Below are 15,063 nucleotides of genomic sequence, written 5' to 3'. Positions count from 1 at the left end.
TACCTGGGAAAGAATTATGCGCGTTATTTCATCCTCCTCAAAATAAAAGGCTCAAATAACTACAATGAATCTCCTCTCCCTCCCCGCCGAGATCTTCCTTTCTATCACAGACCACCTATTCTATAATGATCTTAATTCCCTCCTCCAAAGTAACCACTGCCTCTTCTACCTCTTATCCCCAACCCTCCGCACGCATGCCTTCACCGACAAAGACGGTATGCCCGCTCTCCATTGGGCCTGCCAACATTCCTATCTCTCACTAGCCAGGATAATTCTCGACAAAGATACATCTCTCATCAACTGCCACAGAAACAAAACGAAAAAAGCACCCATATGGCATGCAATCCAGGGAGGCAACGAACTCATCGTGAGACTGCTGGAAAAAGGTGCGCCTGCATGGACCGAATCCAGAAACCGCCTCAACCCTCCACTGCTATATATCGCGGTCCAGAATGGAAATGTGGAGATTGTGAGGCTTCTATTGGAACACAGGGCACGGGAGTATCCGGGGGTTTCGCTAGGGTTTTTAGGGTCCAAGCCGTTGTCAGTTGCCGTGATGAGCGGGAACGTGCATATGGTGAGGTTATTGGTAGACTATGGGGCCAATATATTTGGTCGTGACGTGTGCTATGCATTGAGAATGTGCAAATCGGAGGAGATCTTTGAGCTGATGTGTGAGGTGTTTTCGAAGGATATACGGATCCTAATGCGGAATAGAGATGGTACGAAGGGCGATTTTGCAATGAGCCATGATGCGGTGGGCAGTGGGAGGGTGCTGATGTTGGAAGTGTTGATGGATAGAGCTGAGATTGTGGGTGGGGCGAGGGAGCATGGAAAGACTTTGGTGGAGTACGCGGGGTGGTTGGGCATAATGGTGGATTTGTAGACTTTAATTGGATATTCTAAATTTCTAATTAAATAAGACATATTGATCTTGACCTTTCTAGCTGCGTAGGTGAAGAGTTTTCTGAAGTTATTCAGGAAATGGCCAGAGTTGCATGTATGTACCGGCGGCTATATTTCAAGCAGCTTTTACTGGATCTAAAATGCCAGTATGGAATCTCTACGCCCGAGTTGGTAGGTCTTCCAAATCCCGTACGTATGTACTCATCCCTCCGAGATACTGTCTCTATCCCTTAAGCCGCATTCAGGACCGATTTCAATCTCGCTACTCATATCTAGTGCGGAACATCGCAGAGAAGTGATATGATGAGGTAATCTATCATCACGACTTCTGCATTATGTACGAGTAACGAGATTGAAATCGGTCCTGACGGCTTAAGGGATAGGGCCCAAAGAATCAGGAATTGCTTCTGAAACGTCTACCTTTCCCCCGCATCGGCAAGCTCTTGTCATGCACCATCCAAAATCACTGTACCGGTTAGCTTAGCAATAAATACCTATAACTAACCCAGCGGCCCAATAGTACCGCTCGCCGTCCATAATGAGCATGAGCCCGGTGCAGAGTTTCGAGTACGTTCGGGGGTACCGTGTCTGCCCTGCCTCCAACACCCCTCCACGCTCGACGAGTCGACATGTGAGGAGGCGTGAGGGGTCGATGAATAACAGTTCAGGCATACCAATCCACTATCGGCGGCTAGATTGTTTTCCCTACGCTCTATCCAATGAGCTGCAGAGTGTGTGTTCAAATAAGCATGATATGATGGGGTGACGTTGGTTGGGGGTGTGGTGAATGCTCGCTAGTACAAATGCGGTCACGCACAACTGAACGCCAAGAGCGAGTGATAGACTGTGATCCATATAGTACTGGTGTAGCGCATGCGTAGACAGGAATATAAGCGTTAAGGATCAAGCCTCATAGGCGATAGTCAGCGTCTGCTGGAGATATCCCGATATGCCAGGCACCCGCGCGGTTCGGCAGAATGGTGATGGCATTAAGTTACAACGTATCATACATACTCAAAACACTCTAATTTTCTAGGTGTATATACATGTATAGATTTCATAACTAACAAGCTCTGATATATGGTTTATGATGAAAAGCTGTGCTAATAAAATAGCTAAACGTATCTCATATTATATTGAGGACAGGCACAATAGTAAATTTGGCCTAGCTGCTAAGACACCGGCGTTACTATGGAGCGATAAATGTGTCAGAAGTAAATTGTTTACCACCGGTGGTATAAGGACTGAATTTCAGTCTTTATGCTATGCTATATATACTACAAGCGGAGTGCAGCCTTCGACCGCCCAAATGTAGTGAGGAAATGAAGGTGCGGGCGGTACTGCGGTAGTAATTTCTTAGATTATTGCTGTCATTTTGGATTATTGGGTCATCCAAACGTACAGGCACGCGCTTAACCCCACCCCCACCCCCCCCCACATGTAATCTGTGATATATTAGCTGTAGTATGCACTCTAAGTCATTCAATGAGTAGCGTTAGTATGTACATGTAGTTCATGCAGATAAAATGGTATCAGGGAAATTCGACCTTCATATGTAAAAATATAGCTGTGGTTCTGTCAGTGTTTGTTCTTTTATATCCATCAATTGCAATAGCTACACGCCTTTTAATGCTAGTTCCCTTCCATCTCGGGAGTATTTCTTTGTCGAATAATATGCAATCAATATTATAAATACATGTAGTGTGCTGCAACCAATAGGAGACGTTCCTGATGACGATGAGGAAGACTATATAGTTTAGACATTAGTAAATGTCCAATCATTAATGCCAAAACTTATGAAAATTTCCCACCGGTGGTGATATACCTATGGTATACCTCCCACTAGTGGAAAATGTTCATATATACATGTATTTTCATTATATGGCTTCTTTTGGCCAAAAGGTCTGTGCTTTTATCATAAAGATTGGTATTATAAGGTATAAATGTATGGAGCGGTAAATGTGTCAAAAGGAATTTTACCAACGGTAGTAAATCGTTTTACCACCGGTGGTGAAAATAATGCCATCATTTATACCTTATAATGGATAAAAGCACAGACCTTTTGGCCAAAAGGGGCTATATAATGCCAATTTATGAGTGTTATTGTCCACCGGTGGGGAATTCACCATTGGTGACAGGTATTTTACCACCAATGGCAGGTATTTCACCACTGGTGGGAAACTTTCATAAGTGTTGGCATTAATGATTGAACATCTACTAATGAAGTATAGCGCAGCATAAAGATTGAAATTCAGTGTTTATACTGGCACAAGGACTGAAATTCAGTACTTATACCACCGGTGGTAAATAACCTATCAACCGTTGGTAAAATCACTTTTAACACATTTATCGCTCCATACATTTACCGCCCCATAAGTTACAAGAATTGCAGGAGACATCCCTCCGACTCTTTCCCTCACAACTTTAATTTCTAAAGCAGCCAAATAAATCACTTTACCCCCCTTAATCATAATTATTGCCATAAACTCCAAAGAAATATACGAGCAAGAGCCACAGGTTATATCATCCGTATAACACAAGGCACATCATGTTGACTATCGACAATAAGAAGAAAAGATACGTATCCCCATCCCATACCCATCCCATACCCATCCCATAACCACCCAAACAATTCAACCACCCGACCACCCAGCCAATTAATACACCCCACCTCTACCCTCAGCTCTCAGCCCTCAATCCTCGGAATAACACCAACAGTAACACCATCGGGGCGGTAGCCGGTAGGCTTTATATGTGCAGGCTTCGGCATCGCCGGGAGCTCGAGCTCTGGCTCGCAGATTTGAGCGTCCTCTTCTTCGGGTTCAGTGCTTGTCGAGGTGTCTTTGAATGTCTTTTTGGAAACCGTCGCAAGAGGCAATTGAGCTTTGATGGCTGCGGTGGTTGTAGTGGAGCCCTTGGTCTCGCGGGGGAAGAAGGTAACTTTGAGGGCGAAGACGGTGTGTATTTTAGGGTTTTGGGGAAAGCTGTGCATTTTTGTGGTTTGGAGGATGATGATGAGTTTGTCGTTCTGGGCTGATGACTTTGTGTTTTTTCCCTGGGGCCCGGGGGGGGGGGGGGTAATTTGTTGTTTGGGGATGGTTTGTGGGATGTGATGTTTTTAGGGAATGTGGTTGTGGTTTTGTGAGGTGTGGGATGTCGTGAACAAGATTACTTCAGATCAGGGTATATGTAGTGGTTTAAGGGGGCGCGATGTTTTTACGGGCCGCGTAGGCACTAATGCACTGTGATGATGGAATGTTGAAGGCACTACATGTAGGTGTTTTGCAGATGATACTCAAGAGGGAACCGCGCCCAGTATTGGTTGTTGATTTAGACGCGGGAGAATACTTTCTACTTCATATATTCCTATGCTGTGTACTAAATACTTGAGCTCTTCTCTTCGACCTTGAGACCAACTCCGAAATATAGAGATATAATACCATAATTTATGCAAGTAATAAAATGGTTTGTATTGCAATTAATGTAAATATTTCAGGTGCGTTATCAATGGATGCTTTAGTAATAAGATTAAGGGCAAGCCTTAGTAATCTTCTTTATGAAAAGAGTTGTGGTGGGGCGCTTGACTCACGGTGACTCACTCGATCAAACCGAGTGAGATGATGTGAGATCAGTCTCATAGGCGAAGCGAGTTTACGACTTTATCTCGTTTTGGTTTAAAACGTCTCTGCGGAGAATGGCTCTATTCTTTGGTAAAGTGGCCTAGTGAAGTGCTAAAAAATAGTCAGTGGTCTCACGACCTTAACGTCAGATATGTATGGAGGTGTCCAAGGGGGATTTGGGCTTTGCTTTGAGTTATTGCAACGAAAGATAAATACGAATATTTCGGACCAGGGGTTTTAGTGGCTTGGTAAGTATGGACGCAGGCAGGAGAGTACTGATTTAAATGCCTCTTTGCCATTTAATCTGCCGTTTCGGGATCTCGAGGAACAAGATTGCATATGCATGCGTAATAACTATAACTGGCTGAGGAGGGATGTGGGCTATAAGGGGACCCCTTTCGTCAGCTTGATTACTGCCGCCCGAGTGAGGGCCTTGGGGTGGGTAGAGAGTACTCGCCTTCTCGTCCTCCAACTAGATGATTCCTCGATGATCTAGAGTACTTAAATTCAACAGCGATTCGATATTAGTGGATTTTGTGAAGACTCTTCTTTGAGGCCTGCTCTGGTCTGGCCTAAAAGATCGATAGCTTGCTTGCCCAGCTGGAAAGGTTCCCGAATGGTAGGAGCAGACTCGGAAGAGTCTTCTTTACTGGAAGAGGTATATATATGTCTATAATATAAAGAACATTGTCTATTAGGCAGGGGCGATAATCATTCCTAAAGCTTACATGTGTTCCTAAAGTCTTCATGCACTTACAAGTCGGAACATTATCAACATGACTCTCGGCATGCTACCGGTTTCGGTTCCACTCGGGATTCAAACATATAAACCGGCTTCTTTTCTTCTATGGATAATGACGGACGTTAGTGTTAATTGGAGATAAGGATGCGGATCCGGATGAATTCAAGGGAAATTGTCGCTGTTGGTGCTTTCAGTGCAAGCGGGGGAGAGAGCTAGTTTCGATTGTAATAGTTTCAAATTGAAATATGGGGGATACACCTTTAGATCTTAAACTTTAAATTTTGGGTAAAGCACAGAGTTTCTGAACATTGTTGACACATATACCTCTCCCGGTTACAGCTATGTTCCCCCATTGCGGCGACATGTACTAAAACCCATTAAAACCCTATTAAAAATACAACAAACACTAAGCGAATAAACTAACAGCGATTTCGCATTTAACTACACATCCTCTTGCGTGATACCAGACTCCCTCCCCTCAGTCCCAGGCTTCCAATGTTTTGAACTACAACAACTCGCAGGCCCCCTCGCCGCCCTTTGGAGCACCAACAACCCTACCGGTACCGCCGCCATATCCCCCAACCTCTCATCAACACACGCCTGCAGCTCCCCGCAAATCGTGAACTGCACCGTCTTGACCATGACCTTCCCCTCCGCATCCACAACGCTCACTGTCGGGTCGAAGCCGCAGCTGGCCTCGAAACTACTCAAGTTGCACTGTAGACCCATCTTTGGAATACCGAAATGTTCCCCCAGTTGGTACTCACCCTCTTGGACGATTGTGTTGCTATTGCTAAGGACGCGATAACGTTTGTGCCCGAGATTGTACTCGATATGCATCCATGATGAGGGATTCGATGACCCGGCCCGTTTGCTGTCAGCGATAATGGAGAGGTTGTAGGCCCCGTTCGGGTCCATGCTCCCCGCTACAGGGACAGGACTCATCGCCATAACGAACGCAGAGTTGGTAGCGTGGTTTGTGAAGTGTATATCTTTTATTGCTCTCTCCGTCGGCGAGTCAAGAGCAGCCATAATGGCCATACCTTTGCACGCATCTTTATACTCCTTTTTCCACGCCGCACTGGTCACAAAAAACGGCGGCACTAAGAGAACCAGTATTGGGAATAGCCATACCATATATATAAGGGCTTTCAGGAGCTCATAGTAGGTCTTTCCATGGGGTTGTTTGGTCCATGCGTAGGTCTTATACTTCCAGACACCGAGCAACGGGCGTAAGTAGATATTAGTCACAAAAAGGAAGTTGATAGGTATCATCACTACCGCACCAACCCAGAGCATCAAGAACCGCGCCCTCAGCGTGAAGGCAGTCTTCCGGATGGTGCTGTTGCGGTGGATGGTGTGGTGGATGGTGTCGCTAATGTAGGATTTGTGGTAAACTAGGAGGACTAATGAGAAGGTAATTAGGACTATGATCCAGAAGGCTCTCAGTATTGGGGTGGATAGTAGGCCCATCGTTTTTGGAGTTACTTTCTGCGGTGAAGATTGATCTGGAGTTGTGATTTTGGTATGGGTCTCAAGGGGAAGTGGTGCTCTAGCTCTAAATGCAGTCTCAGTGCCTGCGCGATGCAGGTTAGCTAAGTACCGTTCAATTGGCGATATAAACCATAGATCTGGGTACATCTCCATACTATGTCGTATTCTTACCTGTCACTTGACAAACGTAATAAAAAAAGCTTAATTTGAATGCCTGAGCATATAACAAATTCTAAGATCTGTAATCCAGGTGATTTTTCGTTGGGAGCAATCGTAACAGGCCTAATCCCAGCACGCAGCGCGAATCCCCGGGATAGATATTAAATTGTGATACAAAAGCGCTGATCGATCTGTAACGGCCATCCACCACGATCAGATATCTGGAACTAGCTAGAGACGGTTTGTATCACTCTATATATCATGAAACATATATATGTCGATATATCTGGTTATTTCAAAAGTCACGTGTTGCCATCCGTAATACACTACAGCTCGAGCGCAATGAGAAAATTTAAATGTCTGACGTCGGTCAACTAGATTTATATTCGAGTAATATGAGTGGTACCAGTAGTAGAGCCCATTTGAGCTATATCAAAGAATCCGGAGCATGGAGACGAAGAACACGTGTATGCACTAATATATACCACGTGTATGCACTATGCTCTACATGCATATGCATATCAATACTGACAGAGATAATTCATTGTGGTTGCTGTTGACGATCAGCGTTTCCTAATGATGTACTTTTGTCTTTCGAACAAGGTGTTCTCTACATGTAATTAGTTGGCCGGAACCTTCTCCCTAGCCTCTCTCAAGCAGTTTTTGCGCATAATTATAGGCTTCAATGCATGTCAGCGTTCTTCTGCTCTCCAGATAAGAAAAACCAATCAGTTCCCAATTCAATAAAGGATAATTACTGGCCAAGAGGAATCGATGGTAAGTGCCAGTACTACGGAATTCCGTTTTCATCTTTCCTCCTAATTATGGATTCAATATTTACGATATATCCCCACCAGACCTATCCATAACGAAAAACCAAATTAGGTAACTCAGCAACACGTTACCTGCACTTGAGTATATAGTCTATAATACAAACAACTACAACACCCAAGTACTATCGTTCACGGGGTATTGGCGGACACGGATTGCAGGCAAAACTTGGCTTGGCTGTCTCTTTTTTGGTTTGTTCGTCAACACTTAGTGCCCGTCAATACCCCGTGAACGACAGTACCCAACCCACGCCCCTTACCGCCCTATAACACCTTCGCACCCATCCTAACAGTACTAGTCCCCCTCCTCCGGCCCTCGGAATCCCGACACCTCCCACTCCCCACATACTCCCTCCAGGGAAACCGTGCCAGACGCCCGGAAATAATCCCAATTCCATGCAATCCAGTCCACATCCACACCCACACATCCGGACCACCCTCTGGCTGCTGGTCACTCTCTCTCCCCAAAAAAGAAAGAAGGGAAAGGAAAAAGAAAAAAGTTCCCGCGGAGAAACAAGGGTAACAAAACAAACGAATGTCTCACACTGACACCGACCGACCGTCCTGTGACATGACAGCCAAAAACAACGAATACGATTGTAATACCGGAGGGAGGGGGTGGGGCCTACGAGATGCGATGGGTAGGTGGTGTAGGGCACTCGCGCTGAGCTCCGCGGCCGGACGAGGTGACGTCGGACGGTCAGTAGTCTCTTGTTTTTTTATGAGTTTCTTTTTTTTGACCCTTTCTTCATTCGATCCCCTACTTTATATTAATTTTGGACCCTCAATCTCATGATCAGAAACTGAGTTAATCGAAGGCCTACATGAATGCTACAAAGAAGAAGAAAGAAGCAAAAAAAGAGAGAGGAAAGAGCAATTCAAAAAGGAAATATTGGAATGGACTCGGGTTGCAATATATGTGTCGTGTATATAACCAGTTTCACCAATCATGTAAATATGTATATATCACGGCTCGTTGGGGGAGCTCGGCGTATGTAGGTGCCAAGTACCCATGCGCGCGGGATCGACTGGAGATCTGAGCAGTACCGTTACCGCTACACCCCCTGTCAATAATGGGTCTATTCCCACTCTTTCACGCGGTAATATAATACAAGTCTATATTGAATTCATTTGTGCCGGTCCTCTATAAGCTACATACATGAAACAATGAAAAAGTAAAATCCAATCAAGTAAAAGCCATTACGAGATTGGGAGAAACTCGGGCCTAAAACCCAGCACGGCGAGCTGCCATACGGCGAGCACGGCGAACACGGACGGCACGAACAGGACGGCGACGGGAATTGGCGGCGTTAGCGGCCAAGATATCGGCCAACATATAGTGACCAAAAGGCTTAACACGCCAGCCCTCGATGTGATCCTTCAGGATATCGAGACTGCCGCCGGCCAACTGCATTCCGAGCCAGCAGATGGTCTGAGTGCCAAAACTCAATTCGGGATAGTAATCGTTTTCTATGACCGGCCGTTTGTGTCAGCGTATGCGTACTATTACATATGACCTACGTATCCCACACCACACTAAAAGAGAAAAAAAAGAAGAGCACACGGAAATAGATCAATCATCATGACAGGGAAATAGTGAATACACATACCCTTGGCATCGGAGATGCTCTCCTCCCAGCTCTTAAACCACTCGGGGTTTTTGCGGGCAAGTCCATTCCTTCTTATAGCGCGAGTAACAATAATGAATGCGCGACGGCAAGCCTTGAATACGGCCGGAGGAGTCTCGTAGAATGGGAAGAGATACTCATACTCGTCGTCATCGTCATCGCTGTCCTCGTCGTCATCGCTGTAGACCTCTTCGTCATTGTTGTTACAGGGCTCAGCGGCCGCGGCGGCGGTGTAGTCGAGGTAGACGTAATTGTCTGGGGGACGGGGGTGTTAGCATATATATATGTGTGTGTGTGTGTGTGACGTATTCTACGACGAAGGAAGGGAATGGAAGAGAAGATGGATTGTACATACCAGGAATACTGCTGAGAAGCTGCTCTACAGTAGGCAGGGTTACGATGGCGGTGACGGGAGCGGTGGCGGGGGCGGTGAAGGCGGTGTCAGGCTGCAATTGCTCCCTCATGCCCTGCATGTCCCCTTCAGTTGAGGTGGCTGCAGCCATCTCTCTTTTTCTTTCCGTTTTGAGTGTTTCTCAAGTGTGTGTGTGTGAGGAGGGGGGTGGGGATGGGGGGTGGCGGGTGTGTGTAGGAAGAGAAGAATTCGAATGGAAGAAAATGAGAGGGGGCCGAAGCGAATACTTATACAGCGTCAAGCAAGGTCTGGATGATAATCATACTCCAGCCGTACAGGATACTCGCAGTACAGATGGATGGGAGGAATGGGGAAAAAAAAAAAGAGACAGCGGGGATGAGAGCAGATTATATATCCTCTCTGAATATACGTATACTGATCATGAGTGGGGTTAACTTGAGCTTCTAGCTCATATGGTCTGTAATTTTATGAGAGCTGCACTGTGTAATGGTTTGGGTGGCCGAGGGTTGTCAGGTGTATATATATACGTCAACATCTAATGGAGAATTAATATTTTTATGCTCAAGTTAAGACTAGCGCATTGCAATCACGATCATTCCCCAGAGCTAGAGTAAGGCAAAGCAGCACCAGGTCTACATTCCCTCAGCCCATCAACCCGCTTCCTCGGGGGATTACCTCCTGCTGCTACCATTATTTCGGGATGGCCGCAGTGTGAGTTGAGAATAGTTTCCAATTCTGACACCTCCTCCCTCCCCTTCCCCCCCGGCTCTTGTGAAACGAAGGGCCACGGTGAATTCAAATAGAGTAAAAGATTAACAAAACCCTTTGAAATTATTGGTTCCAGCCACGTGTGGAAGCGGTGTCGGAAATGTCTCGACAGTTTATGGAATAGATGTGCACTGCAGAGAACGAAAAGAATTTGGAAGAAAAGAAAATTAGCACCACATCCACATCCACAGCCCTGGAGACGGACCCCACTACGTATACAGTATTGCTGGGGGGGGGGAGGGGGGGGAGAGGGGGGGGGGGGGGGGGGCAGCCGTCTCCTTCTGGACGGTCATTGATTGCGAGCTATTATTATGTAACACTAACTCCATTGTAGAACCAGCCGCACCAGATCAGATGGACGTTTTCTGGGAGAAAGAGGAGCTCTTGTTCTTCAATTGAACGATTTCTCTACATGTTTCGTTTTCATTATTTTTTGATGGAAAACCTGTTGTTATTTTGGGTTTTGCTGTTTTTATCGTGATTATACTACATGTCCTCTGATGAGTATTTACTTGCACCTGCTCATGTCGCCGCGGTCTACGTCCTACATACACTCTAGATTTCCAAGTTTTCAAGCCAACTGGGCCCATGGGACAAATAGGCATCTAGCCAGCGATCCCTCCAATCCCAGGCCCCGCGGCGAATACATAGAGTAGCAGGGCAGAAATATGTGCACATCACATGCATAACAGTGCATAATACATGGCGCTCCGCCCATTCCATGCCACCATGCAGGGTCCAACCGAATCGAATCTCTTCCCATAGCTCGAGCTCGAGCTCGAGTCGCACAAAACAGAATCAGAGACCGGTGAGCTATCACGCTCTGTCTCGTTGCCTTGATTGCTTTGCGGCCCCGATTCGCCTGCGATAGATTGGTGTGTCCGAGCACTTTCTTGGCGTCAAGACCTAACGACCGAGTGATAGCTTGTGCAGCAGCTATCATCTTTTCAGGGAAATTTGGTGTTGGTTATGAATTGGCCCAATGAACACCACGGAGGAGTTTCAACGAAATCACACCGAATACAAACCCCCTCCCCCCCCCATTTGCTTGAGTCGGCGATTTGAGATTCGCACGGAGGCTGAGACATGTCTCTTGTTTACAGCGGCTACTTGCAGGTCGCGACGTCACCGCTAATGCCGGAACTCAACGCCCCATAGTGGTCGGTCCTCTGGAACGAGAAGGTTCAGACACGGCAATAGGCCGACCTAGCCGTGTTGAATCTCCGTAGATAGAAATTCGATGTGTAGATGTGTTTTGAAGTTTCTTTGTCGGCGTACGCGTCCATGTCAATGATTGTGAAAAGAAGAAAGAAAAAAACCTGTACTAGGGTATAGCGAAAAGTGATCAGAATCTGATAAGACAAATGCACGTATTCACCGCAATATCCACTTATCAGATTCTGATCACTTACCCTCAACACCCGGTACTACTCTCAATCCAGCTACATAGAAGGGGGATCCCGAAGAGTGATTCATCACTCCAAGGGCTGGAATATTCAAAAAGCAGTACGTGCCAGAGTTCTTACTTGCACAATTAATACTAATCTATCTATCTAGATAGGAGTTTTGCGACTATTAATCCCTGTCAAGTTAATTGCTATCTCTGGTCCGAGGTGACTGGGCGCCGGGAGAAGGTAGTACCTACTTCGCTTAACCTACCTATCGTGAGAGCTGGAACTATTGATCCCTGTCAGATGAGTTCCAGAATTCACCATACCTTATTTCTCATCCCTAGTCTGCTAGTGGTAATCTGTGGGTCACCACACAAAATTTACAGGCTAGCTAGAAGCGGCTGTCGGCGGTGTAGAATTGTCTCTACCCGTCACGTAAAGATCTTCAATTGTAAGATTTTAAACAATCGCCGTTAGGTTTTAGTACTTTATCACGGTGAAAATAGTTATTTCAAGTTTCATGAGGCGAGCAGATGATCTAGATCTATAGCTAGAGAGACAAAAGCGATCACAAAGCGCACTGGCCCGTAACGAACAAAGTGCAGACTGCTTAACGTGGTGGCTAATATAAAGAATGAAAATAAATTTAAAAGTCACGCCAAATTATTATTTATTCCTTAAGAAGTCATTCGAAATCGAAATCATGACCGAATCAGTTATGGTAGCTATTCTCTGATAAACGCAGTTCCAGCACGCTAGAAGGTTCCCTGCCCCACTAAAGCCAGGGAGAGAATAAGTTCAAATGAACACACCCAGCCATATCTGGTTAATTCGGTCACGACTTGGATTTGGACTGGCTGTCTAGTTTATATTTTGTTAGCGCAGCTCCGTGACCCACAGGCAAATCAAAACATGCAAATTCAATCATTGCAACGGATCAACTACTAACGCTGGCGCCGCGCGATTCTTTACCCGCACGCGGCAAGCAGAATGACATAGGTGGATTATGGGGTATGTTTAGGCATGCAGCAAAAAGGTTATTTTTATTTTCCCCGCGCCGTCGGTGTGTGTGTGTCAATTGACATTGCCCGTCTATGAACACTCACGATAATGCACATGGTGCCCGCTTTGGGAGATTTTTTGAACGGTGCTGATTATGAGCAGAGATTATAAATCCGTTACTAGCGGAGTTGAGTGGTCGTCACGATGCCATACGTATGTACATGTATATACACTCATATACAGAGGCCTAGCGTACTCACTCCGTATTGGTTATTGATTGATTAATTTTGTGAGCGCGCTAGCTGTATTCACGTGAAATAAAAACAATAGAAAATATTGAAATTGCAAATATATCTGTGGACTGACGATATTGACGAGATTGCGAGGCACGATATCTCCGGCCAGAGGGAATCATTCTCCATGCCTAGTTAGCACTCAAACAGCAACTTGCAGGGATCCTTGTAGAGGCGCTGGATAGCCCACACCAGTCTTCAGGCTTCTCAGAAACCTCACGAGAAAAACAACACAATCCCCGGGGCACTTCGGCATTTCACGATAGTACGGATAACAGCGTTACTTCCATTATGTATATAGCCCAGTGCTGCAGGGATGTGTGATGCGAGAAAAGTATAATCGTGAAACTCTGGGTGATATTAAAACATTGGTTAGCGTCGACGAGTCAACCGGAATTCTCGTCCCGCTCCGTGGCTGAAAACAGGCAAGAAGGACATGGGTGGTGGTGGTGACGGCGATGAAGGCGGAGATGATGACGCTGAGGATGGTGGAATAGGATGGAAGTACGATGGAAGTATGTACGGGAAGGAGAAAGAATAGAGGAAAACATACACAGGTATCAATAGAGAATATTCGTACCAAAAGCTATCACGAACTCCATGTAGGTTTGGCACACAAAATTTATTGAGACACGAGTGTACTCTGTGAGCGTATGTATGTACATGACCAAATATGCATATGCAGCAAAACATCCCACAATCCCACTCCCACAGTGTCTGTATTCCGCCGAAGGCCGGTCTCGTAGGGATGGAATTTAATGTGATGCGCGAGGACGAGTATCCTTGTGTCTTTGCCTCGAGCACATTTCCATGATGACACGTGATAACAGTGCGAGTGTCCTTTCGTTAAGGGCTTCCAAAGACAATTCATGTACGATATACCGCAAATCGGATGAATTCATCATTGTTTACTGTCCTGAAGGACAACAACGCCGGGTAGAGGCCATAGAAGACGCGTGACGTCAACGAGGACGAGGCACCTCGCGGAGGATATCCGCCAACCTCGCCTCGAGTATCGTGAACAACACTCAGTGCTTTCGAGCAAAACACAGGGCAAAATCCAAATCACGATATGTCACTCTGTACCATCGCATGAGTAGTCAGACAGTGATTCCTGCTAACGCGGCACCAAGAAAGGCCACACCTCCCCAGCTCAATCCCGTATGCCCATTGCCAGGATTGAGTTTCATGACACCATACTGGTACAAGCTGAGGACTTTTTTTCAACGGCATCAGAAAGGGCCAAAGCTCTCCACCGCAACCCCGCATGCCCACTTAGTTTCATATCGACACCGCACCGTTCTGGCTGACAACTTTGCGATGAGCATCAAAAAGATCAAAACTCTTCAGCTTCTGTATGTCTGTCTAGCACCGGGGTCTTCATGAACGGACCGACGACTTTGCGATGGCACCAGAAAGGAGCTTCCTCTGCATGTCCACTCCCAGCGTCACTGCACCATACTCTGCTGGCTTAGGGCTTTGCAGTGGCATCGAACCGGCGAGACTCCCCAATGCAGCTTAATTATGCATGTACAGTCCCGGGAGTTTCACGGCACTAGGTGACGACCCCGCAATGGCATCAAAGCGACCAAACTCCCCAGCACTCTCCAGCTTCCGCATGTCTATCCAATCCCGGGGGGTCGAGTTTCATGCACTCAGCTGTACTGAGGTGGGACTTTGCAATGGTATGAAAAAGGCCCCACTCCCGGGAGCTGCAAGTTCATGGCACTGGGTATGATAACTGACGACTTTGCAGCGGCATCAAAAAGATCAAAACTCCCCATCTTCTTCATGTTCAGTGCCAGAAGTTTAATGGGATTGGCAGACGGCTTTGCAATGGCATGAAAGAGGACCAAA

General features: G+C 46.2%; 5 protein-coding genes across 5 annotated transcripts; 2 read left to right on the top strand and 3 right to left on the bottom strand.

Moving 5' to 3' along the window:
• Positions 1-64: 64 nt before the first annotated feature.
• LAJ45_07809 (uncharacterized protein) lies at positions 65-886 on the top strand (the record flags this gene model as incomplete). Its single annotated transcript, XM_046117364.1, has 1 exon — positions 65-886. The coding sequence occupies one exon, from the start codon at positions 65-67 to the stop codon at positions 884-886; it is 822 nt and encodes a 273-aa protein (XP_045969349.1).
• Positions 887-3,592: 2,706 nt separating this feature from the next.
• On the bottom strand, positions 3,593-3,898 carry LAJ45_07808 (uncharacterized protein; the record flags this gene model as incomplete). Its single annotated transcript, XM_046117363.1, has 1 exon — positions 3,593-3,898. The coding sequence occupies one exon, from the start codon at positions 3,896-3,898 to the stop codon at positions 3,593-3,595; it is 306 nt and encodes a 101-aa protein (XP_045969348.1).
• A 1,811-nt stretch (positions 3,899-5,709) lies between these two features.
• On the bottom strand, positions 5,710-6,741 carry LAJ45_07807 (uncharacterized protein; the record flags this gene model as incomplete). The annotated part of the gene is made up of 1 exon (XM_046117362.1): positions 5,710-6,741. One exon carries the CDS (start codon positions 6,739-6,741, stop codon positions 5,710-5,712), a length of 1,032 nt encoding a protein of 343 aa, XP_045969347.1.
• Positions 6,742-8,976: 2,235 nt separating this feature from the next.
• LAJ45_07806 (uncharacterized protein) lies at positions 8,977-9,882 on the bottom strand (the record flags this gene model as incomplete). Its single annotated transcript, XM_046117361.1, has 3 exons — positions 8,977-9,221; positions 9,362-9,634; positions 9,735-9,882. The coding sequence occupies 3 exons, from the start codon at positions 9,880-9,882 to the stop codon at positions 8,977-8,979; spliced, it is 666 nt and encodes a 221-aa protein (XP_045969346.1).
• Positions 9,883-14,779: 4,897 nt separating this feature from the next.
• Positions 14,780-15,051, top strand: LAJ45_07805 (uncharacterized protein; the record flags this gene model as incomplete). Its single annotated transcript, XM_046117360.1, has 2 exons — positions 14,780-14,891; positions 14,963-15,051. 2 exons carry the CDS (start codon positions 14,780-14,782, stop codon positions 15,049-15,051), a joined length of 201 nt encoding a protein of 66 aa, XP_045969345.1.
• Positions 15,052-15,063: the final 12 nt, after the last annotated feature.

Source organism: Morchella importuna, assembly GCF_003444635.1.
Source record: "Morchella importuna strain M04M26 chromosome Unknown Morimp01GS026, whole genome shotgun sequence".
NCBI lineage: Eukaryota > Fungi > Ascomycota > Pezizomycetes > Pezizales > Morchellaceae > Morchella > Morchella importuna.
The sequence above is the reverse complement of the archived record's forward strand: the minus strand, read 5'-3'. Positions and strand labels throughout refer to the sequence as shown.